General features: G+C 46.6%; 2 protein-coding genes across 2 annotated transcripts in view; both read left to right on the top strand.

Annotated features, from left to right (window-relative positions):
- The window catches only part of ANKRD44 (ankyrin repeat domain 44), a 91,637-nt gene extending 78,556 nt beyond the window's left edge, over positions 1–13,081 (top strand). The window contains 4 exon segments of the mRNA XM_015413279.1: positions 448–530; positions 1,788–1,870; positions 2,113–2,204; positions 12,048–13,081. Coding sequence (XP_015268765.1) covers positions 448–530; positions 1,788–1,870; positions 2,113–2,204; positions 12,048–12,106 — 317 coding nt within the window. The 3' untranslated portion in view covers positions 12,107–13,081.
- Positions 13,082–20,935: 7,854 nt separating this feature from the next.
- PGAP1 (post-GPI attachment to proteins 1) overlaps positions 20,936–24,025 on the top strand; it is a 77,569-nt gene continuing 74,479 nt past the window's right edge. Inside the window, exon 1 of the mRNA XM_015413220.1 lies at positions 20,936–20,950. Within this exon, the coding sequence (XP_015268706.1) occupies positions 20,936–20,950 (15 nt within the window). The remainder of the gene's footprint in view (positions 20,951–24,025) is intronic.

The raw sequence follows: 24,025 nt of genomic DNA, 5'->3' as shown, positions 1-24,025 counted from the left end.
CTGGGGGGGTGTGGAGCGCGGGGGGGGGGGGGGGGGGGCCTCTGCAGCTTATCTGGCTGCTTCTTGCTCTGACTGAGGGCTTCTGGGAGCAGGGGGTGGGGCTTGTTGCATGTGCCCGCCCCCTGGGCTCTTTACTGCCGGAGTTCCGCTCCTGTGCGCTCCTGTGTGCTCCTGCAGGAAATGACCCCTGGCTTCTCCACTTACAGTTCTTAGAAGCTACTTAAGGAGAATGATACCGAGTGATGAATAAACAATTAATAATCCGCTTATCTGTATAATATTTCGTTTGTGAACTCGTGCATTATTTATTGTCCGCCTTTCTCACCGACACGCAAGGTGGGTTACATAGTGCCGTGGTATCTTTTAATGCGTATGATGTGGGTGGAAAGGCACCGTGACTGTTATTACAGGACTAATCCGGTGGCGTCCTTTTCTTATCTCTTTCAGATTTTTTGGTGAACACTGCCAAGGCTGATCTAACTTTGAAAGATAAGGACTTGAATACGTCTTTGCACTTGGCTAGCAGTAAAGTACGTTTGTGAACTCGTGTGTCTCTGTGCATAAATACACATATGGCTATCAAAAAGATGACAACAAAATATAGAACATAAGAGAAACCGATTGCATCACTTGCCCCAGACCGAGAGTTCCTACTTATACCTTGTGGCTAATAGCCACGGATGGACCTCTGCTCCGTATGCTTATCTAATTCCCTCTTGAAGCCGCCCATGCCTGTAGCCGCCGCCACCTCCTGTGGCAGTGAATTCCATGTGTGAATCACTCTTTGGGTGAAGAAGTACTTCCTTTTATCTGTTCTAACCTGACCGCTCAGCAATTTCATTGAGTGCCCACGAGTTCTTGTCTTGTGAGAAAGGGAGAAAAGTATCTCTTTCTCCATCTGCTCTATCCCATGCATAATCTTGTAAACCTCGATCATGTCACCCCTCCGTCGTCGTTTCTCCAAGCTAAAGAGCCCCAAGTGCTTTAACTTTTCTTCATAGGAAAGTGTTCCAACACTTTTATAATTCAAGTTGCCCTTTTCTGCACTTTTCCCAATGCGATAATATCCTTTTTGAGGTGTGGTGACCAGAACTGTACACCTTAGTAGTTTATCAGTGTGAGTCACAAACCCACTGCCAGCACGGACCTCCAGGAGGAAGAGTCCAAGCTGCCCCACTGTTATGGAGTACCTGGCTGAATGGGAGGGCTCTGTTGCATCAAGGCCCGGGGCTAGGAATCTTTGTAGTCGTGCAGTTGAATGGTTTATATGATATGATCATTTCAGTATGAAATATTAAAGATGTTTTATTTCATATGATTCTTATCTCAACAAACTCTTACGTTAAAAGTATACACAATTTTTAATGAGGTTATTCATGGTTTATCATATAACTGATAAAATTGATAAGACAGGATAAAAATGTTAATCTATCATGAGAAAATGGTAGAATGTTGAGTAGGTTGTTATAGTGTTTTTTAAAGTTATAATGTTATATGATTTTCCAAAAAAATTCCAAGTCTTTGAATCAAGGAATCGGGGCCAGAACTCCAGAAGCCCCCGCCCACTGTGGCCCCCCAAGGACCATAGAACTTCCTTATTTAAGTTTGATAGCCTTTCCCTGCACTTCCCCAAATTCTGATAGCTTGTGTTATTGAGTTAGAAATAAGTTGCAAATTTGGGGGGGGGGCGCAAATGGAGGGAGAGGTCTGGAAGTCCTGTCTCTTCTCTTTCTCTCTTTGTTCACATACACAGATGAGCACTTTCTAAACCTTGTTATGTATTCCAGGGTCATGAAAAATGTGCCTTGTTGATACTTGACAAGATCCAAGAACAGAGCCTTATTAATGCGAAAAATAATGCATTACAGACGTAAGTATGAATGGAATGCACTTCACAAAATTCGCACATCATTTTAGATTTTCACATCCCACAAACATGGTTTCCCCTCAGTTTGTGTTCTTTTTGTTTTGAAGCATATTTAATTTTTTTTGCAGAAACATTTTTATAGTATAGTATAGTATAGTATAGTATAGTATAGTATAGTATAGTATTCAGGATGGATACTCTTAAATACAACAGAGCTGGCTGGACGGATATATTCTATTTTCTAGGCCTCTTCATATTGCTGCACAGAATGGCTTGAAGATGGTGGTTGAGGAGTTATTGGCGAAAGGGGCGTGCGTACGAGCCGTGGACGGAAATGGTGAGTGAACCGACCCATCCTGTCTTTCATTCACGATAATTGTAAGGCATCACGTTTTGTGTTACGGGATTATTTGTAAAACACATGCACAAATTGGTTGAGCGATGCTAATCACTGAAATAAGTAACTCGGACAATTTCCTAAGCAAGAAAAGCGGTCTGACGTATTACGACTCATTTTATTTGACAAGCCGGCCCCCTTGATACAATTTTTTGCATGCGTCGTGGGGCTAGCAGTCATTCTTTAATGTAATGAGGGTTCGGATTTTCTAGGTGTCCAAAAGGGCATCAGAAAATGTTGACTTCTTACATTTGAGAGTCCTGTGTTAAATACACCATTAAAGCATGCTTGGGAGAAAAACCGTCCACATGCATCCTTCCTGACTCCTTCTGAGATCGTACCATCTCCCATTCTGACCACACCGTACATGTAGTAAGCTACTGGCCCCCTGTGGACTTCTGTGTTGTCAAGTGCCGTCAAGCCCTAGTTAACTTATGGCAACCTAGGCTTGCCAAGTCCCCCCGGGGGGCGGGGAAACCCCCGCCCCAGAGGCCCGTTCCCCGCTGCCACCGGATCGGGCCCCGGGGGGAACTCCACCCCGACGTGCACGTCACCAGGAACACCAGGACGTGCACGTCACCATGCCGAGAACGCTGGGGGCGGGGCCACGGTAATCCAAGGGAAAACTCTATGTTTTCCCCTCGGATGGTCGTGGCCTTGTCCCCAGCGTGCCTGGTGTGGTTGCATCACTTCCTGGTGACGTGGATGCGGCGTGCGCGTGCTTTGTGTGCGCGCGCGCTCCAGGATCAACCTGGGAGTCCCCCGCTTCAGGACGAGGTACGACTTGGCAACCCTATGGCAACCCCACAGGGTTTTCAAGGCAAGAGACGAACGAAGGCGGTTTGCCATTGCCTTCCTCTGTATAGCGACCCTGGACTTCCTTGCAACTCTCCCATCCAAACACTAACCAGAGAGGGCCCTGCTTAGCTCCCAAGATCCGACGAGATCGGGCTAACCCGGGCCCCGTGGACTTAGGTGCATGGAATGTTGCTTACATACAAGAGCTTAATAACACCTTTGTCGCAAGTCTCCTCCAATTTCCATCTCTGAAAAACATTAAATTTACTTTTGCTCAGTAAAAAGATAAGAGGGCAGTCACGGAGGGTCTTGATTTTTTTTTTTAAACAATCCAAGGATGGCATCTACAAGAATGCACCCACATTCTTGGGACAACTGTCAGGAACCATGGTTAGAAAAACTGAATCCGGCCGAACCCTAGTGCAAAGAACATACGTTTGGATGCTGAGCTACCTGTAGGCCTGCTCGCAAGCTACAGTGAATGAACGTACAATCCATGTACCATGTGCATTTGACTGCCCTTTGCATGTGCGTTCAGTAATGCTCCTTTTAATGGTCAACGAATGTACAGGTGAACATGTGCTGCAAACCCCACATTCGTCTAGGTGCTGCTTCCTAGTTTCATTTGTAAAGTGAACACACGTTGGCTCCTTCTCACAAACAGATGTACACACGTACAGGCAGGATGTATGTGCATTCACTGTAACATGTGACCTTTGCTTCTATGTTCATGGTAGGCACTTTCACTTAGATTTGCCAGCCCCCCTGGTGGGAGTGGGGGAACCCCTGCTTTTGCAGGCTCTTGCTCACCAGGGGGAGTCCAGCCCCCAAATGACATTTTCAGGCCTACTTCTGGTTTCAAGCCTACTTCTGGTTTCAGGCCTACTTCTAGGGTTGCCAGGTCCCACAGGGGGGCGGAGAAACCCCTACTTGATGGGTCTGATCCCCGGCGGCCCGGATCGGGCTGCCGGGGGAAACCCCGCCCCCAAAGTGCCGGGATCGCAGAGGGGTGCCCGGTAGGGCTGCCAAGTGGGGGCGGGGAAACCCCCGCTTTGGAGGCCTGATTTCCGCCGCGGTGGAATCGGGCCCCGGGGGGAACTCCGCCCCCTGAAGCTGCATCACCGAAGGTGACGCAGCCACATCGCTCACGTTTGGGGCGTGGTCCAGATCGTCAGGGGGAAAACCATATGGTTCCCCCCCCCGACGATCTGGGCCACGCCCCCAACGTGAGCGACGTAGTACATCACTTCCTGTGACGTGCTGGTGGTGCGCGCGCACACACACATCCTAGGAGAGCTCCCAGAGCCCGGCAAGGCCCCCCCACTGGCAAGGGTAAATACACTTGGCAACCCTAGTGCCCGGCATGATGATGTCACCCTTCGCACACGCACCAAAGCCGGGACTCCCCCCGCTGCAGCCAAGGTAGGACTTGGCAACCTTACCTACTTCCGGTTTCTGTCCTACTTCCAGTGGGGGTGACGCTCTGGTTGTTGGACAAAGCAATGGCTTGAAGCCAAATTTACCGTAGAGTTTTGCCCCAAAACCAGAGTATTACCCCGATAGGAAGTAGGCCCGAAATCAGAAGTAGGCCCGAAAATGCCAAGCATAACTTCCGGTCTTCCAGAAGACATCAGGAGATCCCTGCTGGCCACGTAAGTCAACCTGACAACCCTGCTTCCACTCCTGTAAGGCAGCATTTGCCAATTCCACCTTTCATTGATGGACCCCCCCCCATTTTGACTCCTGGCGTGTTTTGGGGGGCCCAGTGGAGTGGGAGAGGGGAGGCAGGAAAATTACGATTTAGACTTCACCGCTTTTCCAAGTCATGATGACGTATAAATAATGCTCACTATTATTCTCATAAATAAGACTTCTTGTGGGTACCTTACTGTAGCTGGTGTACAAATGGACCTCCGTCACATTGACGCCACCAACTACCAGTCCATGAATTTGCCTCCCGAGATCCAGTTTTGCACATAGACTGCCAAGTATTCATCCACCTGAGGCGTCAGAAACCTCAGGTCAATACCAAACTTTCATTCAGAGCACTGTGTGCCGTTCCAAACCTATCCCTGCATTGTATGCATAAACCTAAAGCTGTTTTTTTGTTTTAAGAAAATGGAGTTGTTGAGCTTGCATGGCACTTGGTTTTCTGCAAAATGTGTTCTGAGATACCTTTTATTTTTTTGCACGAAGCAATTAATTCATATCAGGAAGCTTCCCCCCCCCAATATTTCTGCATGTTTAATAATGAATCTTCCTATGTGAATGCTAAATTTTGTAGCTAACGTGATTTTATTAACTGTAACTTGCAAACTGCACTGTGTGAATCACAAAAAGCAGGCTGCAGCAAAGTAATAGGACTTATTACACGGAGTTAATGAGCAGTGTTCCCTCTAAGCTGAGTTAGTGCAAGCTAGCACCGTTTTTTTTAGCCTCCGGCTCCCACATTTCTGTCTCTGCTCAAGAAGGATGGTTCCATAGCAAACTAATTTATGCAGTAGCCAAATGGCTCGCTCACCACTTTAATGCCAGGGGCTCACAAAGTCGAAATTTTTGCTCCCAAGACTCCACAGCTTAGAGGGAGCATTGTTAATGAGTGTACCACTGATAAGTGGAGGATGGGGAGCATATATTAATATTGTGATCCAGTTTGGTGCAGTGGTTAAGTGTGCGGACTCTAATCTGGGAGAACCGGGTTTGATTCCCCACTCCTCCACTTGCACCTGGCTGGATGACCTTGGGCAAGCCGTGGTTCTGATAAGAGCTGTTCTTGAAAAAGAGCCATTTCTGCCAGAGCTCTCTCAGCCCCACCTACCTCACAGGGAGTCTGTTGTGGGGAGGGGAAGGGAAAGGAGTTTGTCAGCCACTCTGAGACTCCTTTGGGTAGTGAAGGGCGAGGTGTAAATCCAATCTCTTCTCTTCTTCTCTTCTTCTACTCAAATTGTGGGTATTCTTCCACCCGGAAAGCTTCCCGATTACTGCTCATAGTTGACAGTTCCTCGCCATAGACATGCCTTTATGTTGGTGCGCCTTCATGCCCTGCCCTCTAGAGTTGTGCAAGGAAGGTATTTTGACAGACCATCCTCTGACCTAGTACACGACTGTGGTGCAGGTGGTGTAGACACCCCGTATCACGTGACCTCTGAATGCGATTGCTTTTCTGAGCCTAGAAATCTTTTAATTCTCCCTTTGCTCCAAAATATAAGAGAGGAAGAAGAAGAGATTGGATTTATGCCCCGCCCTTCACTACCCAAAGGAGTCTCATAAGAACATAAGAACATAAGAGATGCCAATGTTGGATCAGGCCATAGGCCCATCCAGTCCAACACTCTGTATCACACAGTGGCCAGAAATACCAGTGCCATCAGGAGGTACACCAGTGGGGCCAGGACATTAGAAGCCATCCCACTGTTGACACCCCAAAGCACCAAGATGACAGAGCATCACTTGCCCCAGAGTCCCTATCTATACCTTGTGGCTAATAGCCACTGATGGACCTCTGCTCCATATGCTTATCTAATTCCCTTTTGAAGCCGTCCATGCTTGTAGCTGCCACCACTTCCTGTGGCAGTGAATTCCAAGTGTTAATCACTCTTTGGGTGAAGAAGTACTTCCTTTTATCCGTTCTAACCCGACCGCTCAGCAATTTCATGGAGTGCCCACGGGTTCTTGTATTGTGAGAAAGGGAGAAAAGTACCTCTTTCTCTACCTGCTCTTTCCCATGCATAATCTTATAAACCTCAATCATGTCACCCCTCAGTCGTCGTTTCTCCAAGCTAAAGAGCCCTAAGCGCTTTAACCTTTCCTCATAGGGAAAGTGTTCCAACCCTTTTATCATTCGAGTTGCTCTTTTCTGCACTTTTTCCAAAGCTATAATATCCTTTTTAAGGTGTGGTGACCAGAATTGCACACAGTATTCCAGATGAGGTCGCACCATTGATTTATATAGCGGCATTATGATATTGGCTGATCTGTTTACAATACCCTTCCTAATAATCCCCAGCATAGCATTGGCCTTCTTTATTGCAGTCACACACTGTCTCGACATTTTCAGTGAGTTATCTACTACAACTCCAAGATCTCTCTCTTGATCTGTCTCTGCCAGTTCAGACCCCATCAACGTGTATTTATAGTTAGGATTTTTGGCTCCAATGTGCATCACCTTGCACTTGGCCACATTGAACCCCATTTGCCATGTTGACGCCCACTCGCCCAACTTTGACAGATCCCTTTGGAGTGCCTCACAATCCTCACTGGTTTTCACCACCCTGAACAACTTCGTATCATCCGCAAATTTAGCCACTTCACTGCTTACTCCCAACTCCAAATCATTAATGAACAAGTTAAAAAGCAGTGGACCAAGTACTGATCCCTGTGGTACCCCACTGCTTACACCCCTCCACTGGGAGAACTGCCCATTTATACTCACTCTCTGTTTTCTATTAATTAGCCAGTTTTTGATCCATAAAAGGACTTGTCCTTTTATCCCATGATTTTTGAGCTTACTTAGGAGCCTTTGATGAGGAACTTTATCAAAAGCTTTCTGGAAGTCAAGGTAAACAATATCTATTGGATCCCCCTTGTCCACATGTTTGTTCACCCCCTCAAAGAACATTAACAGGTTAGTGAGACAAGATCTTCCCTTACAGAACCCATGTTGAGTCTGCCTCAATAGGTTTTGTTCATCTATGTGCCTACTAATTCTTTCCTTAATAATGGTTTCCACCAATTTACCCGGTATCGACGTCAGACTGACTGGCCTGTAATTTCCCGGATCTCCTCTGGAACCCTTTTTAAAGATGGGAGTGACATTAGCTACCTTCCAGTCCTCAGGAATGGAGGCTGATTTTAAGGAGAGATTACATATTTTTGTCAGGAGATCCACAAGTTCACATTTGAGTTCTTTCAGAACTCTCGGATGTATGCCCTGGGCCTGGTGATTTATCAGTTTCTAAGTTGTCTTATCAGTTTTAGGACCTCCTCTCTCGTCACCTCAATCTGACTCAGGTCTTTCAACACCCCTCCCGAACTCAGCGACTCTGGAGTGGGCAAGCACCTCTCATCTTCCACAGTGAAGACGGAGGCAAAAAATGGCATTCAGCCATTTCCCTATCATCCTTCAGTACTCCTTTTACCCCTTGGTCATCCAAGGGCCCCACTACCTCCCTGGCTGGTTTCCTGCTTCATGTGTATTTGAAGAAAGAGCGGCTGACAATCTCCTTTCCCCTCACCTCCCCACAACAGACACCCCGTGAGGTAGGTGGGGCTGAGAGAGCTCTTGACAGAAACTGCTCTGAAAGAACTTATGACTGACCCAAGGCCACACCAGCAGCTGCATGTGGAGGAGTGGGGGCATCAAACCTGGTTCTCCCGGATCGGAGTCAGCACTCCTAACCACGACACCAAACTGGCTCTCTATATAGGTCATATGATGGAGACATTGCCTCTTTTATTAGACGATAATAGCAGACCTATCCGTCTTTTAGCTGCAAAATTTTATGCATCTGTGATCGATTTTCTCAGTTGTTCAAATGGGGTCCAGCTCTTTCTGTGTTTCAGTAATCTGCTTAGAACTAGTAAGTTAAGAAACAGCATGAGGTAGAGAGAGAGCCGACACAAGCAAGTCCCGTTGCAACTTAGAGACAAGCAAGATTTTTTGTCACAGTGATAGGCACTTTGCTAAGTATCAATTGGATTTATTTCCACTGCCAGAGATAATATTAGGAGGAGGAGGAGATTGGATTTATACCCCGCCCTTCACTACCCAAGGGAGTCTCAGAGCATCTTACAAACTCCTTTCCCTTCCCCTCCCCACAACAGACACCCTGTGAGGTAGGCGGGGCTGAGAGAGCTCAGACAGAAATGCCTCTTTTTCAAGAACAGCTCTGACAGAACTATGGCTTGCCCAAGGTCATCCAGCAGCTGCAAGTGGAGGTGGAGTGGGGAATCAAACCCAATTCTCCCAGATTAGAGTCCGCGCACTTACACTACACTAAACTATCATTTGTTTCCCAAAGTTTGAAAGTTAATTCAAAATGTAACTCAATGAAATAGTTTATTATTCATTCATTCATTCGATTAATTAATTAATTAATACCCCACCTTCCCCCTGAAGCAGGCTCAGGGCAGCTCACACAGTTTGATACATAAATAACAGTTAAAATCCACATAAAACCATCTAAAAACAGTTCAGTTAAAAAAATTCAGTATCATAAACTGCTGGCGATAATTAATTATTGCTTAACGATGGCATACTATATGAGTGCATGCAAGGTCTAATGAAATGTCTCCCTGATATGTAAGTGACGGCGCAGGCTGTAGACATCAAAGCTCTATCATTGAGGTTGTTGGTGGTAATAGTGACGGCGGCTCCTTAGTTGAAGGCCTGGTGGAAGAGCTCCGTCTTGCAGGCCCTGCGGAACTGTAAAAGATCAGAGGATAGCCATGCTGGTCTACAGAAGAACAGCGAGATTCGAGTCTGTAGCGCCTTAGAGACCAACGAGGTTTTTGAGGTATCCGCTTTTAAGAGTCCACACTCTTGTTGTTGTGTTTGTTTGTTGTTGCTATAAAATAAAAAAATGTTTTTTAAAAAAAGAGTCCAAGCTCTCGCTGTATCTGATGAAGGGAGCCTTGACTCTTGAACGCTTATACATCAAAAGTCTTGTCGCTGTCTAAGATGCCGCTGAGCTCCAACTCTAGCTGTTCAAGGTGACAGAAATCCAAATTGACTTCATAAGGAATACATATATAAAATAATAACCTGACTGCATGCAGAGAAAGATCTAACGCCATCCCATTCTGTTGTGATCTGGGTTCTCTGCAGCAGCTTTCGAGTCTTTCCCCTGAGTAATCCCTTGTAACACTGACTGTGCATTTTGACAGCTCTCGCCAGCTTCCTAAATTCCATCACTGTTCACTTAACAGCAAGGCAAATACTGTACAGTTGATCACCAACTAATTTCTGTGCTTCGTTCTTTATCCAGTTATTTAATTATCAAAAATATTGTTCTGGACGACACAACTAATCAATGGTTACGCTTCTGCATTACAACCCAACCGGTTGGGTAATTTTCTCAAGTATCGTACGTTCACTCTCAAAGGTCGTTGTTCTCAAAACGAGGGGTGCTCATATGATACGAATCGAGGCCAAAGAGGGTTCATGAATTCGTTTTGTCCCTGTGAAATATGTCTTCCTTATGTGTTTATTTCGTTTTCGCGGAGGCTGTAAGTTGCCCATGGCTTTTTTTCTTGTTTTTAAATATTGCTGGTTAAGATCCGATTAGCTTAAACCACTCTGTGAGCTGTGCCCTTCCCCCAGCATGTCTGACTCGGAAAGTAACCCTTCCCTTGCCTGCTGTAATTGTGACTAAACATACATCTCTGAGCTCATCTAGAGATGTATCCCCCGAAGAATGCTCCGACCCCCTTCTTAGAATCCCCGGTACTAACCATGGCTTTGTCTGCATTTGTGCCCAGGTCATACGCCAGCCCTGGCTTGCGCTCCTAACAAAGACGTGGCTGACTGCCTGGCGCTCATTTTGGCTACCATGATGTCTTTTTCTCCTTCCAGTACAATGACGGCTCTCAACTTCGCTTGTTTTAAAAAAGACAATTTGAGCAGGACCCCGCTCTGCAATAGCTCCGATACGGGCAGCGCCATTAACTCCTACAGCAAACCGTTAAGAAACGATGTAGGAGCGGAAAACGGATACAATGAAAACGATTCCGATTCTGAAACGTTTTGACTTTTTAAGCATTCGATACCTTTTCCGTGGCCGCGTTGGGATTTAAATCAATGTTTTGCTCTTTAGAAGGTCCCAGGTCCCAGAATTATGGTTGACCTTCACTTATGGCTGGAATGACAACAAAATAAAAGGTTGAGAGCTGCAGGTTAACACAGCTTTTCAGGAAAGTAGAGGTTTTCCATTTCCACTGGAATGAATGCATTCTTCCACTATGTCATCCTTTCCACGGGCCCCTAAGCGCACCTGTGGAAGTTTCTACCTCCTATTTTATGCAGAAAGACAAAGCTGCCTTTTTCGTTTTTGACAGCACAAGTAAACAGGGAACTGCTGTGTATATATGCAGATATATATATATATATATATTCATGTGTTAGCTATAGTATACTGCTAATATGAATACATATTTCCAGTATGTTTTTCATAGTTCATAAGAACGCAAATTTGTCTTCACTTTTCTCATCTGTTTTATAGCTCGGTAGTCTCACTTTCTTAGGTAACTTTGTTATTATACAAACCAAAGGTACAATCACATTAGTGGGGGGGGGGAGCTATCGAAATCACCACTTTTCAATGGAAATTTAAACGTCCTCATTCTCCATGTATTAAGCACTTAAATACCACAAAAGGCACTTTTGAAAGACACTTAATCACATCTTCCATTTTATAGTTTGCAAATGTTTAGGACCAAATCCTGCTTGCCTGAGTCGCCAAACTTCCGCTCACTTCAAAGCGTTGCTTGGTCAGGCGGGCGTGGTTTGCCTTACCATTTAGTCTCCGGCACAAGCTTTTGCATGGTTTATTTGCACTCCGCAGTTCAGGGTCCCGGGGAGCTTGAATTTACCTGTGCTGTCAGCCAATGACCTATTCTCAGAGGGGGGGAAATCTGCTAGGAAACCGATCCTGTGCACGTACATGTTTTTGAGATTTGCCAATCTGAACGTAACTTTTTCTTTAAAAACTCTAGGATTTCTAAACCGAAATGTGTTTTTTAAAAACCTGGAACGCTGCCCAGTTTTAAACCTTTGCAAAATCTATATGAAATTCGTATTCTCTGTAATTACTATCGTTGTCCTAAGGTATACACAGCAGGTGAAACCAAAACATGCAAAGTGGAGAAAAGCCAAGCAGTGATGAGGAAGCGTGTAAAGGGGATTGTGATGTACTTACAAAGACCTGCTGGCATCTGCTCTCTTGTGTAACGTCTGCATTATGAATATATCTGCTCCTTCTGCCAAAGCTTCTAGGTCAAACGGACCCTGCCCCTCACCCGAGAAAGATGTACGGAAAGAAGAATAAGACTTTAAAATACAAAGAACTAACCAGATACTATATCAGGAGGACCAAAAGGCTTCAGTCTCTTATATGGGAAGACTTTTTATTATTATTTTTTAACAACGCAAGTGGAGGGGGGGGGAATCAATTAACTTTTCTAAACACACGCGCACACGAAGTGTTTTATGTAATGAAGAGTCTTGGCTGTGTTGTACACTTTGAGACACACATTTCTAGTAGACCTTTCGACATTTGTAACTGATGACGATGTGTTGATCACAGTTTTATTTTTCCAGACTAGAAAATGTTCCTACACTTTTAATGTTAAATGTGTTTATATTTATTTAAAATGAAGCAAGTGCCCAGGAAAAAAAAATAGATGACCATGGTTTGTTCTTCTCCTTCTTAGTTTTTGACAGCGTCTGTCTGTCTTCTTATTTCTGCATCCAGACAAGCCTAATAGCTTGAGTTGGACAGACGAAACGGGCACATGGCATAGCCGCCGTTCCAGTGCCGACACGGAAAGCTGGGTAGTAATGTGAAAGCAAAACTTCTGAGCGAGGCCACCTGGTACGGGGAGCTGTGGGTGCTTGCTTTGTGATGCAGTGGCACTCTCGCCAGACCAGAGGGGAGCAGCGTAGGAGGTTTGCGATGGATTGAACCCCTTGGTAAGGAAATGATGTTCAACGCTTGATAGCGCAAAACTAAAACAGGACTGTGAAGCTAGGAGAAAAGCCACCTCTCTGCCCTGCTGGAAGCTAGAATGTGTTCTAGATACATATTCCAATAAGACTGAAAAGGGAAAAAAAACCATTTCGGACAAGACTGCATTTTGGCAAATGCTCCTGAGTCTGACACAGATTGCCCGTCAAGCCCATCTCTTAGGTGTGGTTTCTCATGCTACGTTTTATGATTGGGTACAGAACTCATGCACTTAATACATGGGGGACTGCGTTCGCTATTAATGGTACAGGTGTGTATAAAATTGCCACTGTTCCCTTCTGTGCAGGACTGACCTTGTCCCCATTCGTCCTTACTTTGGCTTTTTTTTGGGGGGGGGGAAGCAGCAATTTATAGGCAAACGTGTATACCCTGCGCAGTTGACACAAGGCAAATATGTATTTTGTAGGAAATGTGTAGTGTGAGGGGTCTTCCTGAGTCATAGATCTGGTCCTCATCAAGATCGTGGACTCTAGGCCGTGAAAAGCTTCAATAAAACCAGTCCAGTGACCTTCGGCTTTTCCAGTCTCGGGGTCGACTTCCAGTGCCCTGGCCGCTGGAGCACCACGGGACTCACTGAGCTGCAAGCGCATTACAGGAAGTCAAGGGACATCAGAGTCTTATGGCAGGAAGAGGAAGAGCCAGGGTTGTGACCTCCCTGGTGAGGAGGAAGGTTCTGTGTGGCAGGCATCCATGGAACTTTGTAAGGGGTCTCTGAACCTTCCTGTGCTAAAAAGAATTCTCTCCGCTGCTGAGGGACCTTCCCTTTCCGTCCTGCTGGTTCTCTCCGTCTGTAAGGAAGGAGAGGCAGGAAGCACGGCAACTCACTCATGTGCTGTATTGAGGGTCGACAGGTCTTTCCTGGCAACCAGCGGGTGGTGGAGGGGACTCAATGGGAGCAGGAGGGAGGCCCAGCCGACATACAGTGACATGTCTCCGTCACTGCCCGCGCGACTCGGAAGTGACATCACCACTTCCGGGACATCGCGGTGACGCTCTGGTATTTGGGCAAAAACTCTGTGGTAAATTTGGCTTACACCATAGTTTTTGCCCAAATACCAGAGTGTCACCCACATGTCCCAGAAGTGATGACGTCACTTCCGAGTCACGCGGGCAACGACACTGGATCTCCCTCTTTTTCTGGGTGAGTTCCTCCCCGCTGGCCAGCTGATCAGTGGCGGAGAGGTGGAGCCTGGGAGCAGAGGAAACCCCCCCGCCTCCACCAGGGGATCTGGTAACCCCAGCGGTAGTAGCAGGTCCTTTCAAATGCAGCTAAAAATGGTAGCCCTAGAGGAGCATGTGACCCAGCACATATGGTTCCATAGCCCGCCAGAATTTTTCAACATACAGCTTGACCGATTTCCCACAAGCCACTGCTCCGCCCTCACTCTTCCCTTTCCCCTGATTGTATGCGTCAATTCCCCGCTATTTGCTGCATGGCCGCATTTTGACCCGCAGCTTCACCCGATTTCCCACGCGTCTTCTTGATCCTCAAAAAACAGGACCGAGAAGACACTGGGAAAATCGAGCGAAACTGCGGGTCAAAATGCGGCCGTGCAGCAAATAGTGGGAAATTGACAGATGCAATTGGGAGAAAGCGTAGAGCGAGGGCGGAGCAGCAGCTTGTGGGAAATCGGTCCTTGTCTTTAAGATGCCCCAAAACATTCTCTTGTTTTCAGAAAGAGGTGTGTGTGTGTGTGGGGGGGTATATGTGAATTTCCTGCATTGTGCAGGGGTTTGGACTAGATAACCATGGAGATCCCTTCCAACTCTATGATTCTATTCTATGATTCTAATGCTAGAAAAAGTGGAAGGCAGCAGGTAACGAGGAAGACCCAACACGAGATGGGTTGACTCAATCAAGGAAGCTACAGAAGTCCTCCGTTTGCAAGACCTGAGTGAGTCTGTGAATGATAGGACGTTTTGGAGGTCATTAATTCATAGGATTGTCATAAGACATAGGATTGTCATAGGACATGGTTTGATAGCACTTAACAGCTGCAGAGTGAATGTCCCTTTCAGGGGAGGTGGTAGCAACGTCCATCTAGACGGGTGAAGGTGCACACCGAAGGACTGGAAGCTACAGCATCAAATTCTGCAGGCGGCATAACAGAGGGACACATGTTGTTTTAGGTGCACTGATCACCTGTTGACAATACTCCATAGATCAGATCCATGTGACAGACTTTCATTTTCGTCAGAACAACAATGCAATCATAGATGTTTCGCACTTGTGAGAATATCTAAAACACTTAAGAGTAGCTAATAGCATATACGATGCATCAGGGGTCATGTCGTAGAAAAAGAGGTGCAGGAGCTCATTAGCATAACTTATTTGCATATGCCACACCCCCTGACATCACCGGAAGCGTGTCAGAAGGCAACACCCACCACTCAGGCTCCGCTGGACTGTTTTGGATTGCTAGCTATGGGGGGGGAACACATAGATCTGCCCTCACAGAGGAGGGAGAGCTTGTACCTGAAGGCGGGCCGGGGGGGGGGCTCTGCAACTTACCTGGCTGCTTCTTGCTCTTCGTGGCCCAACTGGGGCTGCTGGGAGCAGGGGGTGGGGCTTGTTGCATGTGCCCACCCCCTGGGCTCCTTAGTGCCAGAGCTCCACTCCTCTGCGCTCCCGCAGGAAATGGCCCCTGCTATGCATTAAGAGTAAGGCCCGAGAAGGACATACGTGACATGAGGAAGAAAAATTTAACTGACGGCCATCTAATTAACAGTCATAGTAACCCTATATACTGTATTTTGCCTGGCTATTGGGGGTCAAATGGGTGGGGATTGTGAAATGGGATATCTCGAAAGCTTGAAACCGAAGTGGAAAACCTCTTGGGCTACTGACTTGAAAGATTAAAATTTTCTTCTTTTTCTGTGTTGGCTACAATGGGGGAAATGAGCATCAAAATTGTGGCGTTTTCTCTTCATGCTGTGCTTTTTTTTTAAAAAAAGAGCCGAAACATACATTTTAGAAAATTGCTGAACAGCAATAATTAATACCCCGAGTAGAAATCCCTCACATTTCTACATTGAATTTTTTTAAAAAAACAAAAGAAAAAGCAGGGAATGTTGTTTCTTTACAGCAGATTAAATTGACTAAGTAGCCCTTGTTTACTGACTACAATCTTCCAGCGCTAGTTATTTTACAGTGCTGTCTCCTACCCGCATATTCCACAACTGGCTGGAAATACTTACAGGGCTGTTTGTTTTCTTGAAGACTGCGGTCATTCCTATGCATCCTTACTTGGAACTATATGGGACTTAACTTCTAAAAGCACATACTTAGGACTGGGCATGCCTTTCTTCCCGTGGAAAAATAAATAATGCTGCAAAAGAGGCCCTCGCAAACGAGTGGATTGCTTAGAATTCAGTGCAAAAGCCACAACCGTTAAATGACATATTTGCACTCAACTTCAGTGGGATCGTGATCTGCACCCCAAATGTTCTCTTAATCCAGGGGTCCCCAGCCTTTTTGAGACAGTGATCCCCTTTTAAATTTTTAAATAGGGCAGTGGCCGCAACGACAGTATGGCCACGTGGGAGGCGGAGCCAACCACACGCAGAGAGGAAGCCCAAGTTCAGGGTCTAAGAGGAGTAAATTTTAAAAACACACTGGGAGTCAGAGAGAGAATAAAACCGACAGTATACTGGCAACTGTCGCTGAGCCGTTATTTTAATCCGCACAGCCAATCAGATCTCAAATGGTCAATCAAAAGCCGTACTGGGCAGTACCCCACTTGGCCCCACCCCCTTTCTCAATATACTTGGCAGAGTCAGGAAAGGTGTCGGTGGGCAGCCACAGTGCCCCCCGCACCATGTTGGGGACCCCCTGTCTTAATCCAAATGGCAATATTGTTTTGTAGCAGACGAGGTACTGTTTCTAAATTATAGTATATACCAGGTTCGGTTGGTCTGCTTTGGTAAACCGTTTTCTTTATAGGTGGCTAAGCGCTCTTGTTCGTCGAAAGCCAGTAGGACTTGCTTTCATAGAAGTGTTCTTTAGGGCTGAGCAGCATGACCCCGCTAGTGAGTCGTAGTGCATGTGTTCCCTTTTAGACGCTCATTCCTGCCTTGGCGACTGGTTGTGAATTCGGTGGCAGAGTCGTAATGCATGGCACTTGACTGCTTGTTGGTTTCTCTTGTTCCGACTGTAAGATGAAATAGCTCAGGGGATTTCTGTTTATCACTGCTAAAAAAAGGGCACCCTGTTATGTTTGGTACTGCTTGCAGCAAAACTTCTGCTGTCTTGAACTATGAATTATAATAACCAATACATAAACATTCAGTCGTCGTCTTTTTTCCTGGTCTGTTCTTTATCAACTTGATCACATATCTGGGTTTCATTGTGTAAGAAACTTTTAGAGTGCCTTTTTATATTTGTGTATGCTGGGTTTGTATCGTATGTCTTTTCTTTCATTCGAGTGATACTGAAGCAATAGAATACCTGTACGTTTTCATTTCAAACCCTTATTTGAATGTGTGTGGTTTAAAAAAAACCAAAACATTCTACTTGTGTTAACATGAAAATGTTGAATTTGTATAGGAATTGTGCATACATTTTTGTAGTGCTGGGAACACTTTCTTATTACGCAAAGCAAACCTTGGGTCATTGTTATTGGGAAGGGTGTTTTAAAATGGTGACAATCTTGAGTGTGTATAAAATACAATTCTGTGGGTTTGTTATGCAGTGGATATACCTATTAAAAAGCCAATATCTAATGTTTTTTGTAGTTTTTGTCTTCATATTTTATGCTTTTAGCATGTGCAATATATCTTTACAAACCATGGTGATATGAATCTGGTGCCAGTGTTACATTTTGTATGAAATGTTTGTAATAAACAATATGAAATATTGTTGGAATGGTTTCAGTGGGTTTGTTGCTAACTTTTTAAATGTAAGCTGAAGTCTAACGACCTAACATTGAAGTTAAATGGTTGAACAAAATGGGAATGAGAGATTAATGTGGACCCCTGCCTGAATTTGTTCGAGCACAAGTTATCTTTTTCAACTACTGAATGCTGTATTAATTGTACTGGAGTATCCCAACTGCAAATGAATATGGAAATGCATTCAGATGGATATTTTTACAAATAAATGGTACAAGTATTTGTGGCAAAACTGGAGTCTCTTGTTTCTGTACTTCTGAATATATTCAGGTTTCTATATACTTGTGTACATCCTAAAATACATTCAAAAACAAAACTACTACATGTCTATGCATTTGCTCCTTCCTGTTAATTGTATGAACATAGGGAACATGTTTACTGAACGTACAACATGTTGGTTATGATTATTCAGTAAATGCATGGCTCTCTCACTATCTAATCAGTATTTTCCCTCTTTTCACTTAAGGCACTCAGATTTGGTTGAACTGGGATGTGTAAGTAATCACCACCTATTGGACAGTGTCTGTGCCATTAACTTGCTCTGCTGCTCACCTTACAATTTTGGAAGTAATTTTTTAAAAAAATATGTATTCAGTTACAAAGCAACATACATACGCCATATGACATCAATACAAGCTCAAGTCCTTTTTTCATGCATAAATATATAAATATTTACTACCTAGACTAATTCCGACTGCAAATATGTAGTTAATGGCAGGGCTATTTTTGGGCAGGAACGCACAGGAACGGAGTTCTGGTTGGCTTCAGAATTGGCCACGCCCACTACAGCCAAAACCTCTGCATGCGTGGCTACAGAGGGAAGGCCTGGAGAGCGACCCCCCCCCCGGTGACTCCAAGGCAGGGCCCCCCTGAAAGGATCGGGGAGGCATTCCTCTGCCTGTCCTAGGGCCGACTTGCCCGGGCACGCCAAGGGAAAGCAGGGGGTGTGGCCTAATATGCTAATGAGTTTCTGATGTTGGGTGTGACCTATTATGCTAATGAGTTCCTGCTGGGCTTTTTCTACAAAAAAAGCCCTGGTTAATGGAAACCAGCTTTGATCCATGTATACAGTGTGCCCAATGTGTTGAAGAGCGTTCAGCTTAATCCAGGGGTTGTTTCATAGAAAAAGAGCTAGGGGAACTCATTAGCATAACTCATTAGCATATGCCACACACCCTGACATCAGGGGCCCGGCGGTGGACCTGCAAGGCCGGCAGGAGTGCGAGGAAGCCCCGCCAAGGCCCTCCCTGGCCCCAGGCAGGCAGGGGTGGGGAGAGGCGTGGAGGAAGCAACTTACCCTCCCTCTTCTCCTGCCTCCTCCTGGCTGAATGAGGGCCGGAAGCGGGGCGGCCGGAAGCAGGGGGCGGGTTAGGGTTAGGGGAACTGCGATCCCCCGCGATCCCCCCCCCGAATCGACCTTAATCGCTTCCACTGTGTTCCACACCTTCAGTGACCGTTCATGCTCACTGAGAAAGTGTTTGGTCTTCCGGGGTCTTCCAAAAACTGTTCCCACTACCATTAGCATCTTTAGTATTATTTTTCTATGTGGGTTCCCCTATTTAGTACAGCTTGGCTGCCCGCCATCATGGCAGGTGGCCATCACAGAGAGATGGGGACTTTAGAGGGAGAATGTGTAGAGGGCTGAGGCCTAAGTTGGGTGGGGCCTCCTGCTATACACAGAATTTTGTTTCTCTGTTTTTAACCACCTTGTTGCCCCAGGCTAGCCTGATCTCATCAGATCTGGGAAGCGAAGCAGGGTCAGCCTTGGCTAGTTTTGGGGTGGGAGACCTCCAAGGAATACCAGGGTCGTGATGTAGAGGCAGGTGATGGCAAATCACCTCTGAAACATCTTTCGCCTAAGAAGTCTAGCTCACCACCCAGTGCAGGGGTGTCAAACATGCGGCCCGGGGGCCGGATCAGGCCCCCGGAAGGTTTCCATCAGGCCCGCAATGGAACTGGCTATCTCCTGCTTCCAGTTCTGCTGCTGCATCATAGCTTGCTTCGCCAGACTCTCTCAATCGCTCAGCTGTTTCATGTTTTAACCTGGGTCCTACACTCAGAACTCTGAGCATGGGATTTCTGTGGCGAATGTCAATCAATCAAAAGTAGGTTCGCAGCTCACAGACACAGAAATGGCTGTCTCCTGCTTCTTCCACTTCTGCTGCTGCTGCGTCATCGTAGGTTTGCAGCTTACAGATACACACCTGAACAGCATGCTCGAGATTGCAACAGCACAGACATTTTGATCAGAGGTCATTTCGGGGGGAATCGCGGGGGATCGCAGTTCCCCCGGGTGAGGTACGGGGGGCGGGGCACATGACGAAGCCCTGCCCCCTGCTTCCGGCCGCCCCGCTTCCAGCCCTCATTCAGCCAGGAGGAGGCGGGAGAAGAGGGAGGGTAAGTTGCTTCCTCCCTGCCTCTCCCCACCCCTGCCTGCCTGGGGCCAGGGAGGGCCTTCGCGGGACTTCCTTGCACTCCGGCCGGCCTTGCAGGTCCTTATGACACACTTCCGGTGATGTCAGGGGGTGTGGCATATGCTAATGAGTTATGCTAATGAGTTCCCCTAGCTCTTTTTCTACGAAACGACCCCTGATTTTGATGTAATAATTCAGAGCAAGAGGTGTCAGTTATCAGACACTGCTAAATACTCCACTTTGGATCCAGCGCCGGGGGCAATCCCTGGTGCTCCCTGCGAGTTGCCATAGCGCAGGGGACTGGATCAAGCCCCTAGCAACCCACTACTCCTTTCCCCAGGAGAGTAGGGGGTCTCTGAACCATCGAAAGACCCTTTAAACGAACTTGGAAGTGACCCAACACTCTTCGAGCACTCTGTCGCAAGAGTGCTAATGTTCTAAGCATGTTTTTATTTTAAGTAAAAAAAAAACTTTGTGTTTGTGTCATTTATTTATTTATTATTTTTATTTATACCCTGCCCTCCCCGCAAGCAGGCTCAGGGCGGCTTACAGTAATTGGTACCCTGTACAGCGCTGGCTCTTTGGCTTTGAAACAGAGATGAGCACCGCAACCCTAGAGTCGGACTCGACTGGCTTTCGAGCAAGGGAACCTTTACCTTTACGTTATTACCATAAAAACCATGTACAAAATTTAAACAACTTACAACAACAACATTAAGCATTAAAATCAGTCCAACAATTAACAATTAAAGCGCTGGTGAGGGTACTCTTTGATGGTAATCATTGCATGATTCAGATGGCGTACTAATAATTTTTATCGGCCTCGATGGTCTTCAGCTTGGTGCGATAGTATAACGCAAACCCTCCCCAGGCCCAGAGCCAACCCAAAGCCACGGATGTTGGTGGTGGTGGAGGAGGAATGGCGGCTCCTAATTGAAAGCATGGTGGAAGACTTTACAAAGTTTATGCCTCTGCTACCTGGCATTACATTTCATGACACACATAGCCCGGCCCAACAAGGTCTCATTTATGTCAGATCTGGCCCTCATAACAAATGAGTTCAACACCCCTGACCTAGTGAATCATAGAATCAGAGTGGGAAGGGTCCATAGAGGCCATCTAATCCAACCCCCACTCAATGCAGGATCAGCCTAGAGCATCCCTGACAAGTATATAAAATGCCATACAGTCCACCCTCCAAAGTATCCAACAAGGCTCCGAAGAGAGCCGTTGGAATCCCGGGAGAGCGCCAGGCCCCACCTGGAGCTTAAGAATACAACAAGAGGACCACGGTGTAAATGGTAGAAAATATTAACACTAAAGCGCCGTATAATAAACGGTAATAGACTCTTAAATGATCTGATTTTTTTTTCCTTCCAGTGTATTGGTATTGATAATGCTGATTTATTAGTAGTAAAGTTAAAGGTTTCCCTTGCTCGAAAGCCAGTCGAATCCAACTCTAGGGGTGCGGTGCTCTTCTCCGTTTCCAATAGGGTTGCCAAGTCAGATCGGCGCTGGAGCGGAGGACTCCAGTGCCGCTCTGGGAGTGCTCGTGTGCGCCGCAACCCCGTCACCCAGAAGTGACGCGACCACGCCGGGCACGCTGGGGGCGGGGCCACGACCATCCAAGGGAAAACCATAGAGTTTTCCCTTGGATGACCGTAGCCCCGTCCCCAATGTGCCCGACGCGATCGCGTCACCTCTGGGCAACGTGCACATTGCGTGCTTTGGGGGTGGGGTTTCCCCCGGAGCCCGAGCCACCACCGGCGGATAACGGGCCTCTGGGGCGGGGGTTTCCCCGCCCCCCTGGGGGACTTGGCAAGCCTAGTTTCCAAGCCGAAGAGCCAGCGCTGTCAGGAGACGTTTCCGTGGTCATGTGGCCAGCATGACTAGACGCCGAGGCACACAGAACGCTGTTGCCTTCCCACCGAAGCGGTACCTATTTATCTACTTGCAATTTCTTGCTTTCGAACTGCTAGGCTGGCAGGAGCTGGGACCAGAGATGGAAGCTCACTCCATCATGCGGCACTCGGGTCTCAAACTGCTGAACTACTGACCTTCCGGTCTGCAGTTCAGTGTCTTAACCACTTGAGCCACCGCAGCCTGATTTATGATTACACAATCACAATACCTACAATAGTAAATTGAATACAAGACATTTAAAAATTTTTAGGATCCTGTATCTCTTGTATTCTGTAAGACCTGAGGAAGGCAGCAGCAACGAGTCAACGCCAGCTCTCCTTATCTTACTAATTTTCTGCATCTTCAATTTGTTTAGACTTTCGCGTCAACCTATAACCCTTTGGGGCAAACATTGCACTTTTGAGAGAGAGAGAGAAAAACACATTTCTTGAATGTCTTGTATTTCATTTACTTCGTAATTACTGTGATTGTGTAATAATAAATCAGCATTATGAATATCAATATATAGGAAGGGGGGGAACCAATCCCCCCGAGTTGATTTAAGACTATATCACTGTTCATTACACGGTGCTTTAGCATTAATATTTTCTCCCACTTGGAGGCTGGCAACCAGTGTTCCCTCTAAGCTGAGTGAGTGTGAGCTAGCTCACAGTTTTTTAGCCTCCGGCTCACACATTTTTGTCTTAGTTTAGGAAGGAGAGCTCCAGAGCAAATGAAGTTATGCTGTGGCCAATTATGCTCAGTTATAGTTGTACAGCTTCATTAGCAATGCATGTGAGTAGTGAAATCCCGTAGGATTTCAGGCGGGGAGTGTGCTGCCCCCAGTCAGCATTATCTGTAGTTTAGTAAAACTGCGCTGTATCTTTAAGCCTTGTTGCACCTGGGAATTGGAGTCCACAGTTAGGGGTCCCAGAAGCTTCCCTCTGACTGGCTCATTAAGAGCAATTTCCTGAGCTCAGAGGCGCAAAGATAGGAGTTTTATTGTTCTTTTCCGTTTTCTTTGTCCATCAACCCTTACTGCAAGGAGAGGAGAAGTCTGTCTCTTTCTCACCGCGGCTATTGAACTAACCTAGATCACAAGATGTAACTTTCCACCCAGCCATCTGAACGATTGTGAGTAAATGGTGTTCTGGGGAGGGCGGGGTATAAATATGAAAAATAAATACATAAAATATTCTGAATGCGTGTGAAGTTGAATAAAGACGATTTAAGCTCTCCTCAGTAGTCCTGCCGTTGACTCACACCTAGAAAGTGCTGGCTTAGCACAGCTTGCACTGGATAGGACACCCCCTGTGAGGTAGAAGAAGAAGAAGAGATTGGATTTATACCCCGCTCTTCACTACCCAAGGGCAGGGCTATTTTTGGGCAGGGACACAGGAACGGAGTTCCGGCTGGCTCCCAAGTTGGCCACGTCCAGCAGGAACTCATTAGCATAATAGGCCACACCCAACAGCAGAAACTCATTCGGATTGGCTACATTAGGGGGTGTGTGGCCTAACATGCAAAGGAGTTCCTGCTACAAAAACAAGCCCTGGGTTTTGACCACAAACAAGGTAAACAGAAGAAGAAGCAAAAGGTGGGTGTGGCTGGATGACCACACTTCTGGTAACATGGGGGTGCGGCCTAATGTGCTAGCGAGCTGTGCTGGCAGGGGTGTGGCCTAATAGGCGAATGAGTTCCTGCTGTTGGGTGTGGCCTATTATGCTAATGAGTTCCTGCTGGGCTTTTTCTACAAAAAGAGCCCTGCGGCTTACAGAGTCCTTTCCCGTCCCCTCCCCACAACAGACACCTGGTGAGGTGGGTGGGGCTGAGAACTCTGACAGAGCTACCGCTTGCCCAAGGTCATCCGTCTGGCAGGTGCAAGTGGAGGAGTGGGGAATCGAACCGGGTTCTCCCAGATAAGAGTCCCCCACGAGCACCAAACTGGCGCACTTAACCACAACGCCCAGAAGCAGCAGAAGGCAGCCAGTTCAACTGCGGGCCTGACAGAAGG

Source organism: Gekko japonicus, unplaced genomic scaffold (assembly GCF_001447785.1).
Source record: "Gekko japonicus isolate JY-2015 unplaced genomic scaffold, Gekko_japonicus_V1.1 scaffold10, whole genome shotgun sequence".
Lineage (NCBI taxonomy): Eukaryota > Metazoa > Chordata > Lepidosauria > Squamata > Gekkonidae > Gekko > Gekko japonicus.
The sequence above is the reverse complement of the archived record's forward strand: the minus strand, read 5'-3'. Positions and strand labels throughout refer to the sequence as shown.